At 43.8% G+C, this 16,474-nt stretch overlaps 1 protein-coding gene across 3 annotated transcripts in view; it reads left to right on the top strand.

Annotated features, from left to right (window-relative positions):
• The window catches only part of TRAPPC9 (trafficking protein particle complex subunit 9), a 441,472-nt gene extending 429,305 nt beyond the window's left edge, over positions 1 to 12,167 (top strand). For all 3 annotated transcript variants that reach the window (XM_041479415.1, XM_041479416.1, XM_041479414.1), the window contains 2 exons: positions 1,825 to 2,048; positions 9,069 to 12,167. In XM_041479415.1, the coding sequence (XP_041335349.1) occupies positions 1,825 to 2,048; positions 9,069 to 9,248 (404 nt within the window). In that variant the 3' untranslated portion in view covers positions 9,249 to 12,167. The remainder of the gene's footprint in view (positions 1 to 1,824; positions 2,049 to 9,068) is intronic.
• The last annotated feature ends 4,307 nt before the right edge of the window (positions 12,168 to 16,474 follow it).

The following is a 16,474-nucleotide window of genomic DNA, read 5'->3' as shown; positions in this document are numbered from 1 at the left end:
AAATACCACAAGTGTGTGCACATTGATCCTGCCACTGGGCAGCACTGAGTCAAAGAGCCTGGCTCTGTTCTCTTTGCACCCTCCCTTCAGGCATTGCTGAGATCCCCTGGAGTCTTCCCCAGTCTGAGCAGTGCCAGTGCTCACATCCTGTCCTCATGGGAGAGATGCTCCAGTCCTTTAATCTTCCTCATGACCCTGTGTTGGAGTCTCTCCAGTGTGTCCCTGTCTCTCTTGTAATGAGGAGCCAGAACTGGACACAGCACTCCAGGACTCCTCAACAGTATTCTAACTGTCAAAAAAAAAAAAAAAAAAAAAAAGGAAATTTTGGAACAGGGGCTGTTCCAACTGGGACACCAACACTGGTTTTGGATAGCTTCAGCTTGAACAATGAAGGGTTTTTCTGTGCTCCTTTTGCTAAACCTCTTGTATCTGATGCTGCTGCATTTGGGCAGCTTTGGTTGAGGAGAGGTTTTCATCTGGGTACCTGAGCTTTGCTGGCCTGACCTCTGGAATAAATGTTCCTTTCTGAACTTTTTTCTTCTTTGGCAATAACTTTAGTTTGTTTTTTATCCAGTGGCTGTGTTGAGGCTTGTTCAGTTTGCCAGGCTAAAGGGCATCACAAGAACATGCATCATTTTGTACTTTTTGTCCAAGGCAACAAAACAAAACTAAGTTAAAAAAAAATCCCTTTGGTGTAATTTTTTTTCTGTGAAAACACCTGAAGCGTAAAAATAGTGTCTTTCCTTGAAGAGGGGGTATTATCAATGTAAATCCAATGCAGAGGAATAATATGATGTATGTCAAAAGGCAACCATCCAAGGAGGAGCAGGAGTGATGGAAATGCCTCATGGGCATATGAGATTGTGGGGATAGGTATTCACACAAAGGATGCTTTCTTACATGTGCTCAGGGCTTTCTCTTATCTCTGAACATGAACCCGCAGTGAAATAGAAATGTTCCTGTATTAATAGTGCATTGGAGATAACCCTCATCTGAAAAATACAGTAATACTGCACAACTGGGAACCCTTTCAGAGCAGGGAATTGGACTGGCAATTTCATAGTGTGTTGGTAATGAAACATTTTGGTTCTGTATAAGCAAATGGGCAAGGTTAATGGACACATTACTCTGGCTGTCATTGTCCCAGCAGTAACCAATTTAGAGGCTTTATATTTTCTGCTGTCCCAGTAAGGGAAAGAAAAGTAGAAAATTAAAAATAGAAATCCCAGAGTGATTTAAAGTGCAAAGAGTGAACAAGCTTATAGTACTCCAGTATAATTTCAAAATCCCTCTTTTCCTTATGATCTGGATGTTAATTTATGCATTACATTGCGAATTCTGCCAATGTCTGTCCTGCTCCAAAAGCTTACCTCCACACAGAAGGATTTATTCTGGCTGTAACACAGGAACATGAGCCTCCAGCCCTGGATCTCTCTAGCTGTTGTTTGTATTGATGGTTCCTGTTTGTATTTTCCTTCACCTCGCGCTGTTGATTTGCAGAACCATGAGAAATGGTCTATGGCTTCGGCCTTCAAGGGAGGAGGTCAAAAAAACATCTTCTGGTGCCTGTGTATAGACCATAATTGTTTTTTTTCATGGCTCTTTCAACAGCTCTGGACAGATATCAGGCCCTCATGAGCTGTTTTTTCTCAAGCAGGTGCCCTGCACAACAGCACAGCATTGGCTTTTCTCTCCCAGAATTAAGTGTCCCGCGCTCCTGATTTCACTGAGGTTGCTTTTTTCTTGTTGAGCCTCCTGCCAAGATTAATGCTGTTTCTGAAGCAGGTGTCCAGCCTAATGAGGACTCATTTCCTTGATTTGCAGACATCCTGGTTGATGGCAAGGTCTGTGACTGCGACGTCGTGGTGACCTGCCAGGTGGGGGACCCTGTCCCCTTGCAGGTGAAGTTGACCAACTGGAGCAAGCACAGCGTGGGGCCCTTTGCCCTGACCATGATGCCCTACCAGGATTACCAGAATGGGGTGCACAACTACGAGCTGCAGGATGCCATCACCTTCGTGGGGTCCAACACCTTCCACATCGACACCGTGAGTAGTTTGGTCACAAGTGTCAGGATTTTGAGTGACGTGCATTTGAAAGGGGCTTCGTTACTCTATTGTGCATTTCAAAGCAGATTAATTTTTGGGAAGCTCCATGATTATGGCAGCTATTGCTAACAGGGCTGCTGCATTCATTTGGAATGGTCTCTCTGAAATGTTTTAAGACTGCAATTTCCTACCATGTAAACCACTAGTAAATTATCAGAGGCTGCAATTTCTGGTCACTCCAGATCTGGCTGAATGTGAACGGGTAACCCTAGATTGAATGTTCAATACCATATTGCCAGTCCCTTGAGTCACCTAGCACAGCCTGCAGTAATAGATTTTAAATAACTTTTTTTTTCTCTTTAGTCCATAAGAAACATTCCCCAGGCTGAGCCAAGGAACTCAGCAAATCAGTTCTAGTCAGGTCCTGAGGAAACACAACAGACTGCAAAAAGAAAATGCTAAGCATTAATGGCCAATCTGATGAGCTGGTTCATTTCCTGGATGCTTAGCATACTGTTATAAAACCATAAAGAAATGCATAAAATGAGGGGAAAAAAAAGAGCCCCTTTTTAAAACAATTGAGATTATGATTTTTCTCTCAATTTCTCTAGAAAATTCAAGTCTAGGAGCATTTTGCTTCTAAGGCAAGACACTGAAAATACAGATAACACTACTCTCTCTCACATCCTTCCCTCCCAAAAATACCTGGAATGAAAATTTGCAGGCAATGCTGCAGAATGGAATGAGCAGCATTTCCTTTAACTCATGAAATAAACATGAAGAATGGGGTGAGTGTTTGGGATTGTGCTTAGGACCTTTGTTTGGGTCAGCTCTTCAGATTGGTAATAAAATGTACCTGTCAAAATTAAATATATAAGTGAACTTTAGTTAGAAAGAAATTAAAGGTTAATCACAGAGATAGTCACCATGCATATTTTTCAATTACGCATCACAGAAGAAAATATTTCTAAAAGCTAATGAGCATGAAATATACCATCAGCTTGCTTTTTAATGGGGGCTAACTGCATTCTTGTAGCTGAATAATTTAAATATGCCAACAGAAATCATCCAGGGATGGCTTTCTTTGACTCTGGTTCTGACAAAGTGGAGTTTTTAATCAGAGTGGTGGTGTTTGGATGCCCAGCTGCCAAAGGGCCTGACCCTCCAGGCTAATGAGGGAAAAGGGAGATGTCAGTGTGATGTATTCTTACCTTCTGATTGAGTCTCCTATGGGGCAAAAAGTCAGGAGGTCACATCTCTGGTGCCTGCCCAGGCAGCCTTCTCATACATTACGGTCCCTGCCTTTGCCCCATTGCTCAGTATTTTGACATTTCTCCTGTAAACACAATCCCCTAGAAGTTAAAAATAGAATTGTTTTCTGCTGCTTGTCCTCCTTTCCACACGAAAAGGTGAAATGAACAAAAATGTCGGCTCTTGGACAAGAAATACATTTCAGTGTTAGTGGTGTTGACACTACACAGGTGCCTAGGGAAAGTGCTTGGTCACCTTCTTTGGGGTGTAGAGCCCTGATTGTGGAAGAAAATCCTTTATATATGCCAGAAGCCCTTTCTTCCCTCATAATAACTAATTTAGGAATAGAAAATAGATTTCAGAAAGTTCCACCTGTTTGGGGGGGGATGAGGGGAAGCCCTGGTTTGTGCTTTTGATGCTTCAAGGAAGAACAACCATGCTCAGCATTGTGCTTATGCTCTGAGTTTGGCCAAAAGTCAGACAAGCACTGGTTAAAAAACCAAAGAAGCTCATGGCTGGGTGAGATGAAAGACAACCAGAGTTTCTCTTTTTTTGTAAACAAAAGTTGAGATGCTGGACCAGATTCCCTGCTGGTTTTCAACTCAGTGCTGCTGTATGGAAGCTGTTAAAAATGTCCCCATCATTTTTTTAACCCAAGGTCATGGGCACTTGACTATTTTTCATGTTTAGTGGAAGTGGCTTGAGGTGCTGCCCTTTCCCAGCTGCTTGTGAAAGAAGCTCCCCTCTCCCCCTGCAGGCCCATCAGGACAGACACTGTGAGAACTTGTTTTTGTGCAAAGTTGTCCAGTTTAGCAAAAACCCCATTGGTCAGCAGTTTAAGTTAATTGGGCTGACTTCACACTGACACAGGCACAAGGATGCTGACATGATTTATTGCAGGGCTGAGCTGGGTGGGAGGAAGGATGGAGAATCAAGTCTGGTTTGGTGTATCACTGGTGCGTGGTCAAGAATGAGTGGGAGCATCAGGTTTTGCAGCAAGGGCAGATACTCCTCACACCCTGAAAATTCACTCTGTTGTCATGCAGAAGCTTCATTATTGGTACAAAATAACCCCAACTGTTGTATCGTGCTTCTTGTTTACCCAACAGATCCCTTTGCCTTCCTAAATCTTAAGTCTCATGCTCAAAAATTCACTGTTATTTTTGATTCCAGACTAAAAAGTCTCAAAGAAGTTTCTGCTGCTACCTGGAACACAAGGGACATATATGGGAATTTTCAGGATGCACATGCTGCTTTGCAGTGTGAATATAAATTGTTGAAAGAATAAAAGTTACACAATTTTGTATTTCCCTTTCTTGTGGCTTCAAGTCCAAGTTAGGAGATTTATCTTGGAAGTAATGTAATGATGCTTTTTCACCTCTTTGTGCTTTTACCTCAGTTCATTGCAGCAACCTGGGTTTGTGTCACAAAGTCTCTGCTGGATATGGTACTTCAAAAAGCAAAGTCTTTTGTGGAAAATTTTGAAGGATATTGAGTTATTTCCATGCATTTTAAATTAAGTAAAGTCTGCATTTTTAAGCACAACTTCTAATTTGGCTAACCTTACTTTTCTCTGTATTTGACAGAAAAAGTGACTTTCTCCATCATGACTTAAATATTTGACATTTTTTATTCAGTGGGTGATTTTGAAACATGAGTTAACATAGTGGAACTTACCGATTAAAATACAGTGTATTTATTTATTTTTTAAATCTTGCTTCACAACATAAAGTTTAACTTTTGCCCTATTATTAAATTTTCTTAGTTCTTACCTCTGTTTTTTGTTGAATAATTAGTTGATCAGACAGAGTTGCTTTTTGCCAAATTAAAACCAAAAATATTGCCTTCTGTGGAGAATCTTGTAAGTCTCAGCAATTCATCCTCTCTTGTTGTCCCTGCTTGTGCCATTACTTATCCTCAAGCAGGATTTTTTTTCCTGTGTGCGTTATCACGCAAAAACTCAAGCGATTGGTAGTGGGAGATGAGGAGAAATTCATTAGTAGATGGTCATTTTGAATCAGCTCAGAAGCCACGGTGAACATTTGCTCACTTCTGGCAGGTCCTCTGTGGCCCATCTGGAACAAATTATTTTTCTTGGCACTGTTTTATTCACACTGTAAACTCTTTGGGGCAGCGAGCAGTAGCTGGCACCAGCCCTAATCTCCAACTGAGCTCCCTAAGTACTACAGCAGTATAAATAAGTAGTAATTAGTTCTAAGCAATCGCAGTCCCACATGGTAGCCTAAATCAGGGAAGGATTAGGATGCAGCTAGAAACTTAATTTTTCTTCTATCTTTGTGGAACAAAGGAGTAATGTGGACTTTTTTCCCCTGATTTTCGATCATTATTTTCTGAGGTAAAAGCTGCTCATCTTTGTTTCCATGAATGGTGGAATTTTAATAAAAACCTGTTTTAACTCTGCCCTGGCTCAGGAATGTCAGCATCCTGATGAATGATTCAACAGACACACAGGCACAGATCGGGGCAGTGGCACCACCAGAGCTGTGTGCTGCTGGACTGGAGGACAGCACGAATTTGGTCTGGGTCAGGCACGAGTTGTGTTCCTCATAGCTGAGCTGGGTCAGGCACTGCAGGCTGACACTGGGGTGGTGTGTCCTGCCAGCTACAGAGGTGACCACCTGAACAGGCCACTCTGAGTGGCTGAGCAAGTCATCAGAGCTTAGGCAGTTTAGGGAACATTTTGCCTCATTCCGCAATTTGATCAGGTGAATCCTTGTGTTGAACAGCTGGCTTAGATGTGGAGATCCACTTTACAGACGTTTGGGTGGATTCAGTTCCAGACTGAGACACCTGAATGAGGAGGGGTTAGCAGGGGTCCATGGAGGTGTGGTCTGCAGCAGATAGAACCTGGCTCATTAACACAGGGCTGAGATTCAGTTGCCTGAAAGTAGATATTTGCCACCATACAGGTGCTGTGGGTATCCTACCAGCCACCAGATGCTGCCAGAAATCCTGTAAGACATCCTGGGCATCTTCCCAGTCCTGTGCAGGTGTCTCAGTGCCTTAGCCCATCCCATTACCTGTGTTTAGGCAACTCTATTCTGGCTCTGCTCCCTAGGGAGACCATTCTGTGTGTGCTCCACTGTCTCATTGACTAGGTATCCTCCTTTTACAATAGGAGCTTGGATACCTTGGACTCCTAAATGTAGGTTTAACCTCAAAATTAGTCCTGTGCCTGGTGTAGCAGCTGGGCTGGATGTGACCTTCTACTGACCTGACTGCTGCAGCTGAATGTCTGATCTTTTGGGGATGTTCGTAGGCAGCCCCACTGAATACTCAGCCTTACTTTCCAAAGCTGGTTGCTGTTTTGAAGGAAAAATCTTATAACTTCTGCAGAGCCACTTGCACTTGAGCAAGGCAAAGGTTTCAAGCTCAGTTTGCTTCCCTGTTTCTTCTCCAAACCACAAGTGTTGATACAGTGGTGGTGACACAACAGATGTGGGTAGAGCCCAAACCATGAGTGTGATGTCTGGTGTTGATGCTGATGGGCCTGGAGCCACCCTCCTGCTTGCCAAGGGCTCTGAGCTGTGCTGCTACAGACATTCCTTCCTGGTGCAGCCACATTAGGAAAAATGGACCAGGAGCTTGAAGTAGCTAAGGGTGCCGAGGAGGCTTCTTTTGCTCTTTGCCTGCACCCACTGCTGGCATTAGTGCCTGCCTCTGGAGGAAAGTCCACACCTCACATCCAGTGAGGCAGAAATCAGGCAGGCAGCCCTGGGAGAAGGGGAAGGGAGCAGGAGGGGACAGGGCTGGATGTTGTTCTGGGTGTCCAGACGCAGTGCCAGAGGGCAGGAGCTTGTACCCAGTGAGGAGGGGAGATGCCAAGGACGGGCTCAGGGCTGCCCTCATCCCTCATGTGGATGACACGATGCTGATACAAGTTTGCTGTAGGTCAGCAGAAGTGCCCAGCACCAAAACCAAAGGGAGCCTGGGGATGTGGCTGCTTGTGCAGGAGCTGCAGTTCAGAGTCATAGAAGCTCAGAATGGTTTGGGTTGGAAGACAACTTAAACCTCATCTCATTCCAACAGGGACACCTTCCCCTGTCCCAGGTTGCTCCAAGCCCCACCCAGCCTGGCCTTGAACACTTCCAGGGATGGGGCATCCATAGATTCCCTGGGCAGCCTGTGCCAGGGCCTCACCACCCTCACACTAAAGAATTTTTCCATATATGTATCCTAAATTTCCCCTCTGTAAATTTGATCTCCTTACTCTTTGTCCTGTCACTACAGATCCTGATGGAGAGCCTTTTCCAGCTTCTCTGTAGCTCCTTCAAATACTGGAAGGTGCTGTGAGGCCTCCACTCAACCTTCTCTTCTCCAGGCTGAACAACCCCAACTTTCTCAGCCTCTCTTCATAGAAAAACTGCTCCAGTACCTTCAGCAACTTTGTGGCCCCTCTCTGGACTTCTTCCAGTTTAGGGAGGTCCAACAAAGCAGACTGATAGCCCAGGGGACAATACAGGATGATGTCTCCTGGCTAAAGAACCCAGCAGTGATAGTCCAAAAACAAAAAACTAGAACAGGAGAAAATGGAAACAGCTCATTCCCTTCCCTCCTGAAAGCCACAGAGGATCTGCGTCGTGGAAGGTGGCTGGAAGTTTTCAGCTCTCTGAAATATTCTGGAGTTCCCTGCACCCTTGAAATCTTCCGTTGATCATTTGCCTTCTCCCTCTTCCCCACCAAGACCTTCCCATCATCCCTGTTCTGGTCTTCCCAAGCAGTGGCAAGTTGTCCTTCAGCAAAGGGTGTCCATGAGCACTTCCCCAGTTCACACCCCATTGTTCATGTCCCAGTTTGCCATATAATGAATTTTTTTGTAGTGGGGAACAGCCCTGATCATCTGTCTCAGAGCCTCAGCCTTTAATGGGACTCTTCCACTGGGATGAAGTTGCCTTTTTACAATTTTTGGAAAAATTCCGTCCAGTGGAATGGCTCTGTGTTGATTTGGTGTTTTGCATTTGCTGTAACTCAGTTCTAGGCATCCTGAAACTGGATGTAACATCTTGTGGAAGCAGATACTAATTCAAACATTATCACATGCTGAACAGTGGTGGGAGTGTTAAAGTTAGAAATTACTGAAGTGTCTTGCTGAAATGATGGACTGAGATATATTATTTGTTGTGAAGATATGGATTGTAGATGGATTTGTGATGAAGGAAGATACATAAATGTAGAAACAGTGTGAACTCTGTATATTTAATTTGGACAAGTAAAATCAGGATGGCTACTGTTTCTGGGAAGTTTCTTGCTAAACTTCATTATTGTAATGATAGTCATCTAAGTTCCTGATTAGAATTTGCAGCGAGATTGTGTCTCAGTAACAAGTGAAAATGAACTTACTTATTGCTGAGCTGTTAAATGGTGTTTAAACCATGTATTTAACATTAATTCAGATACATGATTTAGAACTTTAATAGAGATGTTGGTAAATGCAGTCTAAGGAGAGATTTAGAGTGATCTCTACCTTAAACAAATTCGGGTTTGGAATCAATGACTCCTAAAGGTTCATATTCTGTTTTGAGCTGTGGCACAGATTTACTGCTTGAGTGAATAACAGGATTAATTTTTTAAAGTAACATTTTTACTAGAATAGGGATGAGATGTTTACTCCTTTTTGTATGAAAGCATTATTAAGATGTGAATCTGGAGTACTCTGAGACCCTTTGAAGGAGCTAATGAATTCCAAACTGCAATTAATTTGCTTTGCTGATGGTTTATTTGTTCTGATTTTTGTATTCTCTTTGCCAGGTAAAGCCAACCAAAGACTCTGTGTACTTTGGAGCACTTCTCTTCCTCTACACGGGCGATTTCTACCTGAACATCAAATTCCATGAAGACAACTGCAGCAGGGATCTGCCTCTGTCCTGGCTCTGCCTTCCCAGTGTCCACATCCGTGCCACAGAGCCCGTGGCCCCAGCTAAGCTGTAAATGCACTGTGTGCTACTTGATCACCCACAGCACACAGCAGTGCTTGGCACGTCCTCTGCTTGACCCCAGCTTGTTTCTGTCCAACCCCAGGACACAGTCTCTGCTTTGGAGGAACAGCTGAACACTTTCTGAATTGGCTGATAGTCATTTGGACAGCTGCTTTAGCTAATTTCAGAGGGAGAGAGAGGAGAGAGAGAGATTATAACTACGATGAAGTTTTCCTCTGTTTTCAGAAAGCCTTTGAAACTATTTGCATTATACTTCAATATACTCCATTGATATCAGTGGTTTGAAAGAGTCTTGAGGGCTGAATTTTGGAATGTGTTTGAAGGTCTTAAATCCTGTTTGAATAATCCTGTTTGATCATTTTTCAGTAAGATTTGTGTATCTGTATGAAATTCCTCCTGGTTTATGCTGGACCCATGGCATGTTCCCTTGGGATATAGATCTCCATTAGATTTGTTCACTGGCTTGCTCTTGTTCATTTGTTTGCTGAGAATTTGGTGTCTTTGGTAGTAAATGGCAGTAGTGGTGCTTTTTAGTGTGTACTTGGCCTCCAAGTTATTCTCTCCCTCCCCTGAGCCCAGTGCCACTTGCTCCTGGTAAAGTCACTGCCTTTAGTTTGGCACATCTAGGAACTAGAAAGGAGAGAGGGTGAGGAAGAGCAAAAGAGTTTTGTCCTTGAGAGAATAAATAAGCCAACTTTTGGGCTGCCTAGGGCTTGGCTGTGAATTTAGGCTTTCACAGTTCTGTTCTACACAGTCACAGTCACTTGAAATGTTTGCAGACTCTTAAAGATCCACCAGAATTAATCAGATGATCATTAATATAACTTTTCATGAGCTTTTGCAAACTCTTTTTACCAGATTTTTCATACTAATATACTGCTTTTTAAATGTGTCTGTTTTTTGTTTTTTGTTTTGTTTTTTTTTTTCTTCTTAAAGTTTGAGGTTTTTTTTAAGTTTAATTATTAGGCAGTTAAGGCCATGGAATTCCTGAGTGTGAGAATAGTTGTTGAATGTACTGATAATTTAGCCTATTTTTCAGAATAATGTTTTTGTATAGTGAGACATGTTTTTACCCCATGTAAAGCAGGGAGATTTAGCTGTGTGTCTTAGCTGTGTGATTAATACATTATTTCGTGGACCATATGTTTAAAACTTATCTCAGTCTTTTCTTAAATGCACAGTTAAAGTTGGTGGTAGTATGCTTTTGGGGGTGGATACACCGAGATGTGGCAGGGGCACTCCAGTTAGCTCAACATGACCTAAATCTACATGCACAACCTCTTTGCAGATTCTTTGTTTCTTTAGAATTCATGCAAACATGGGCCCCCACTGAACGCCTGGCCTGACCCTTCCTGCTCAGTTCTGGCTCTCTGCATCATGCCCGGGGTACTTTTAGATGTGATTGGTGTTTCCCACAGGAAAGACAAAGCTCCAAACCCCTTTCATTGCATGCTTGCAAGGGACTGTTCATCCTAAATATATTCCCAATCTGAGGGAACTGTGGCTGTAGCATGGTAGCTGCATTTCCAGTGTATGCAGGATATTATCTCTAAAAACCTGTATTGTGGCAGTGTTATCAATGTTTGTGCTTGAGCTGTGGCTCTGGACTCAGCCTTGAAAGTGGAAGTTTTCAGTCTTGACCTGATGAAAATCTGAGCCCTGCTGAGGATTTATTTGCAATGATTCCCTGCTCTGCCAGGTGTCAGTGAGGTCCAGTAACAAAACTGGCACTGGCTCTGGGCCTGAGACACCCCTGGAAAGAGGGTCCAGCAGCTGAGTTGAGCCTGCTTTTCTGTGTTGGTGCAGCTTGGCTGACCAGATTGTGCCATGAGGCTGAATTCTCTGTCACTGGATAGGCAACACCCAGAAAAATAAGATCCAAGGAGAGCAGGAACTAAACCAGTACACCTTCTCTAAAAGCTTGGTTTTGACATGAGTGTCTGTACTATGTTTCAGTAAAATCCAAATTGGGTTTTATTCAGCGTTCCCAGAAGATAATCTGCAGATTCTAGGAATACAACTAAGGCTTTATAAAGACCACATTGAAGTAAAAATATTGTAAAGTAGAGGCTGTTGCAGTCAGGATGCTTCAATTTACCCAGCTAAGGGACTGTTCTCTAATTAATTTTTGACAGTGTTCTCTGAGAAGAAAGGGTCTTGTTCTGTGGAGCCTGTCCTGGGATGCAACATTCCTGTGCCTTTTACTTATAAAGGATCCTTATCTAGAGCCCACTGAAGCTGTTGGAATGGGAACAGGTTTTATTATAACAAAAGCTGGCTGCATATTTTCTAGGTATCCAATATGCCATTATAAATCTGCCATATGTGCACATAAATATAAGTTCTTTTGTGTGAGCTGACCCTTAAAGGTCTATCTGTTCATTATATAGCAAACTACTCTGTCCCTTGTCAACTTGGACAATTAGTTGCTTTTGGTATTTATGATATCTTCCCCAATTTTCTCAGACTTCTACTTGTCTAGGTGAGGGAGATGAAACACAAGAAGTTCTTCCTTCTGGAGATAATTTTTAACTTGTCCAGAAGGAAAAATTTTAAGTGTTAGTGTAATTTGGAGAGGGGTTGAGGGAAAGGTGATTAAAGTCACTGGGGTTGCTGTTAGGATTGGTCCTTGTACTGCTTGAAAGAAGGATAATACTTTTCTTATCTGCTTTCCTTTCTTGGTACTGAAAACTTCTTTTTCTTTCTCTGAAACACCCACCAATTATTTTGAACATGAACATGAATGATGAGCTGAACTGTTCATTGTAAATCTGATACGAACCAGTGGTTGCAATAAATTATTCCTAATTTAAATGGTCATTGCTGAGAGCAGATGTTGATCCCATATATGAATGCACTGGAGAAGCATAAGTTATGTAACTTTAACTGAATAAATACTTGTGGCTTGTTATTTACACCTCTGCCAGTCTCTTTTGTCTGTAGTTCTTCGTTGTGTTCTTGTGTGGTTTTGCTGATAATAATGCTTTTCTCTTCATTCTGGATTGTGTCTCTGAAAGAATGTGTTGGGCCCTGGAACTGGAATTTCAGCTCCACTCAGACTTTCTCTTCCTAGATGGACTCAGAGGTGGTGAACCCTGTCTGCTCCGTAGTGTGGATCCTGTGTCAGTGCCTATTCACTGGCAGCTGAGGAGAGGGAGAGGCACTCACATGAAAGGCAACAAATGGCCAGAAGTTGTGTCCAGGTAGGTTTAGGTTGGATATTTGGAAAAGGTTCTTCACCCAGAGCATGGCTGGGTGCTGGAAGAGGCTCTCCAGGGAAGGGGTCACAGCCCAGAACCTGACAGAGCTCAAGAAGTGTTTGGACAATGCTCTCAGGCACAGGGGGGAACTCTTGGGGATGGTCCTGTGAAGGGGTGGGAGTTGGATTTGCTGATTCTTGTGGATCCCTTCCAACTTGGCTTAATCTGTGACTCTGTGAAATGCCTCAGTGTCCCAGTACTGATGCTGGGGGTGGTGAGGCCCTGGCACAGGTTGCCCAGAGAAGTGATGGCTGTCCCACCCCTGGAAACATTCAAAGTTGGGTTGGACAGGGCTCTGAACAACCTGATCCAGCTGAGGTTATCCCTGCTCATTGCTGGAGGATTGGAACTAGACCTGTAACTGTTCCTTGCAACCCAGAGCATTCCATGATTCTTTCACCCTTTCCATCCTTTGAGAAACAGCTTAAAGGCTGGAAGGACCATCTTGGAAGACTGACTGCAAACACTAAAAAAAACACTTGATGCCCAGCCCTTTCTGAGCTCTTTCTGTGAGTCCTGGGGCTCCTGTATTTGGATTCCCAATCTAGAAGCTCTTAGGGTTTCCTCAGAGACACCAGCTGCACCCTCCCTTCCTTGAGTCCTCTGGCTCCCTTCTGGGTGTGGGCCCTTTGTTTGTCCCTGGGGTGGGACTGTGCATCTGTCCTGCTTGCACTACACACCCCAGAGCACAGCTGGCTGCCAGCTCCTGGGATGGAGCCAAGCCTTCTGCAGCTCTGGGTGTGCAGCTCAGCTGCGTGGGCACAGGGGGGATTTGAAGGCTTTCCTACAGGTGGCTGCTTTGCAGAGCTTTGCAAATACTCTTGCTCTTTTCTTAATATAGAAGACACAAAAGATCTGAACAAAATTTTTTGTGTCAAGTGTTCCATGATAGCTGTTTCCTTCTGGGGTTAGGTCAGGGTTCTTGTGTTGTTCAGCATCTTTAGCTCTCAGCTTCTCATCTTGCTCTTTCTCACCTCATCCTTCCCACTGACTCTTCCACTCACTGCACTTTTCTGCTTTTCTTTGTTTGGTCCCAACAGAAAGGACCAACTCGTCCCTTTCTTTTTTTCCTTCCTCTGCATCTCTGTTAGACCCCTCCTAACCATTTGTTCATGTTGGAGAAAAACTGCTTCAAACCCAATTTCAGCTGCTAAACTGGAGTTTGATGCTCTCCTTAAAACACCTTGAGCTATTTCAGTTGAACAGGATCTTGTCTGTTTTGTTACAATCTGATATTTCTTGTTGGAAGGATACTTTAGGCCACTGCATTCATGATGCATCAACTCCATAACACCAGTGGGACTTTGTGTGTAGGTGACATCTCATTTAACATACATTGCTCACTTCCTGTCCCTGTGTTCCTGATTCAGCAGATATCCAAGCATGTGCCTAATGTTAAACACATCCATAAAAACACATTAATAGGTCCTCTTTTACAGCTAGTTCAGTCACACACTCCCTGGGAAATTTGCTGACCCTGTGTCCAGATGTGCAATCTTCATCTGAACCAGCAAATTTGACACGTAGGCCCACATGCCATTGTGTTGCCTGGACTGTCACCACTGGCTCCCTGTAACCCTGGCACAGGGAGAAGGCATCTCACCAAAATCTGGCACTGCATTTATACAAGTTTGGGAGTACAGAAGATCCTTCCAGGCCAAGATGTGCTCAGTGTGTGGCTGTACCAAGCACAGAAATGCACCCTGGAGGTGTAAATCAGATGCACAGACTTGCCTGGGGAGCCACATTGTCCCCAGCACTGTGCACCAGGCAAAGCAGTGCTCAGCCAGTCCTGCTTGCAGTTGCTCTTCCAAGTGTTTCTCCCCCAAGGGCTGGTGCCTGCACATCCTCCCAGCCTCCCCATCTTCACAGCCACAGGAAAACTCCTCAGGAGCTGCTCAGAAATCACTTGGCATAAGGGAAGGCATCAGTCAACAATGAGGCAGTTCAGCACCATTTCTGGGATGGATCCTCTGCAGAGAATTTGTTGCAGCATTCTCTGGTGCTGTGGCTGGAGAAGGGCAGCTTCAGCCCCTCTTCAGCCTGGATTCAGCTTGAAAAAAATAATGTAGACACTGCCAGAGAGAAATCAGGACAACTTTTGAAACAGTTTAACAATGAGCATCTTGTTCATGACTATGAGAGTGTCATCACTAATCTGTGTCAGAAATTGGGCCCTTCTTCTCTCCATAGTCTGCCCATACAAACTGGTCAGTCCTTACAAACTGGTCCAGGCCAGTGGCTGAAGCGATGCCACGGTCTGATTGAGGCATCTGCTTTCCACCTCCTTTCCCAACAGTTCAGATCCAGAGCAGAGATGCCATTCCCTCCCCATTCCTTTGCCTGAGTCACCTCTTTGTGTGGCTACACAAGGCTGAACCCATGCAATGGGTTTGGTTTGAAAAGGGCAAAGAAAAGGCAGGGGAGTGTTTTCCTTTAGTGAGTGCACACATAGCAAGTTGCTGATGTGAAGCTGCATCATCACACAGGAGCCTGTGAGGTTGCAGCATCCCAGACCAGAACTTTTTGGGCAGAACAGGGGTAAATGAGAATTGGGAGGAAGGGAGGGAAAAAAAATGCAGAGGGAAATGGTACAGGGCTACAGAGAGACACCTCCACAAGGTGTCCGAAGTTAACTGAGATGAACCAAGGTGAAGCAGGTTATGTAACTGCCACAACATTAAAAATAGGTTATGCTGTATATTAAGATTTCATTTATAAATTGTTTATAAAGCATTCATAAATGTTAGATGTGGTAAGCACGTTATGCACACAAATACTTTGTGCTCCAGCGTTATCGATGGCCGTGTCCACGGCAGCTGCAGGAATTACAGATGGTTAAATCACAGCTCTGGAGACCAGCAGTTCAATAGCAATACACAATAAATGATGCATCAATCACCTCAACATGTATCAAGGAATTATGTCCTCTTTGTAAATGGAGCCTTAATATGAAGTGTGACCTTAGGAACTGTGAAACAGGGAACTTTTGCCCCTTTCATCCTTTTTTTTGTTCCTAAAAAACCCTGAACCAACAAAACACCAACACCAATTCCCCCCCATCCCCAACTCTCAATTCACCAGTTTAATAATGATTGTGTTTTTCCTCACCTCTGGCTTGAGAAAGGCCACAGGCTCCTGAGAATTAAAAAGTTTTATGGAACACATACAGTATTTGGATGTGCTCCCATCTGCTGCAGATGTGTTTAGTGTGTTTTGGGGGTATGGAATCCAGGGATGCAGAAGGATGTCACCCCAAGAGGATGTCACCTTGCCGGCCAGGGTGCCTGCAGATCCCTGGAGAAAGCACAAGTGCAAAAGTAATGTGAATGCAAATTAAGTAAAGAGAAGAACAGAAGAGCCATGAAATAAGATTTGAACATGATAATTTATTAAAATGAACCCTACATCCGCTCTGGCCATTTGCTTACATGGAAGATGTCATCAGAGAAGATGTTAGCATTGCAGACCCTCAGCACAAGGCAGGCCAGGTAAGAACTGTCCTTCCCTAGCATGGCATCCTCCATAATCCTGCCCACAAATCCTGCCCATCCCATCCCATCCCATCCCATCCCATCCCATCCCATCCCATCCCATCCCATCCCATCCCATCTCTCATTCCTGTGCAGAGCTGAGTCTCACAAGACTCTTCACAAGTCGAAGAGAAAGAAGATGTTCCTGTCTTTCCACTCTTAGCTGAAGTCCTGACCAGGGCTGTGTCTTCACAAGTCTCTTCAGGAGGGCACTGGGACCTGGCCCAGCTCTGTAGTATTTGAATTGAGTATCAATATTAGCCACTTGCATGAGGTGCCAGAACAAAGCCCATGGATAATGTGCATTTAAATGTCACACAAAAATAAGACAAAAATAGCTGCAAATGCTTTGGAATATTATTTTCAACACAAGTATTGGTAAATCTACCATATTTTCCCTTTCATGTAGCTCTCCAAATGTTGCT

Source organism: Pyrgilauda ruficollis, unplaced genomic scaffold (genome assembly GCF_017590135.1).
Source record: "Pyrgilauda ruficollis isolate IOZ18807 unplaced genomic scaffold, ASM1759013v1 scaffold48, whole genome shotgun sequence".
NCBI classification, from domain to species: domain Eukaryota; kingdom Metazoa; phylum Chordata; class Aves; order Passeriformes; family Passeridae; genus Pyrgilauda; species Pyrgilauda ruficollis.
The sequence above is the reverse complement of the archived record's forward strand: the minus strand, read 5'-3'. Positions and strand labels throughout refer to the sequence as shown.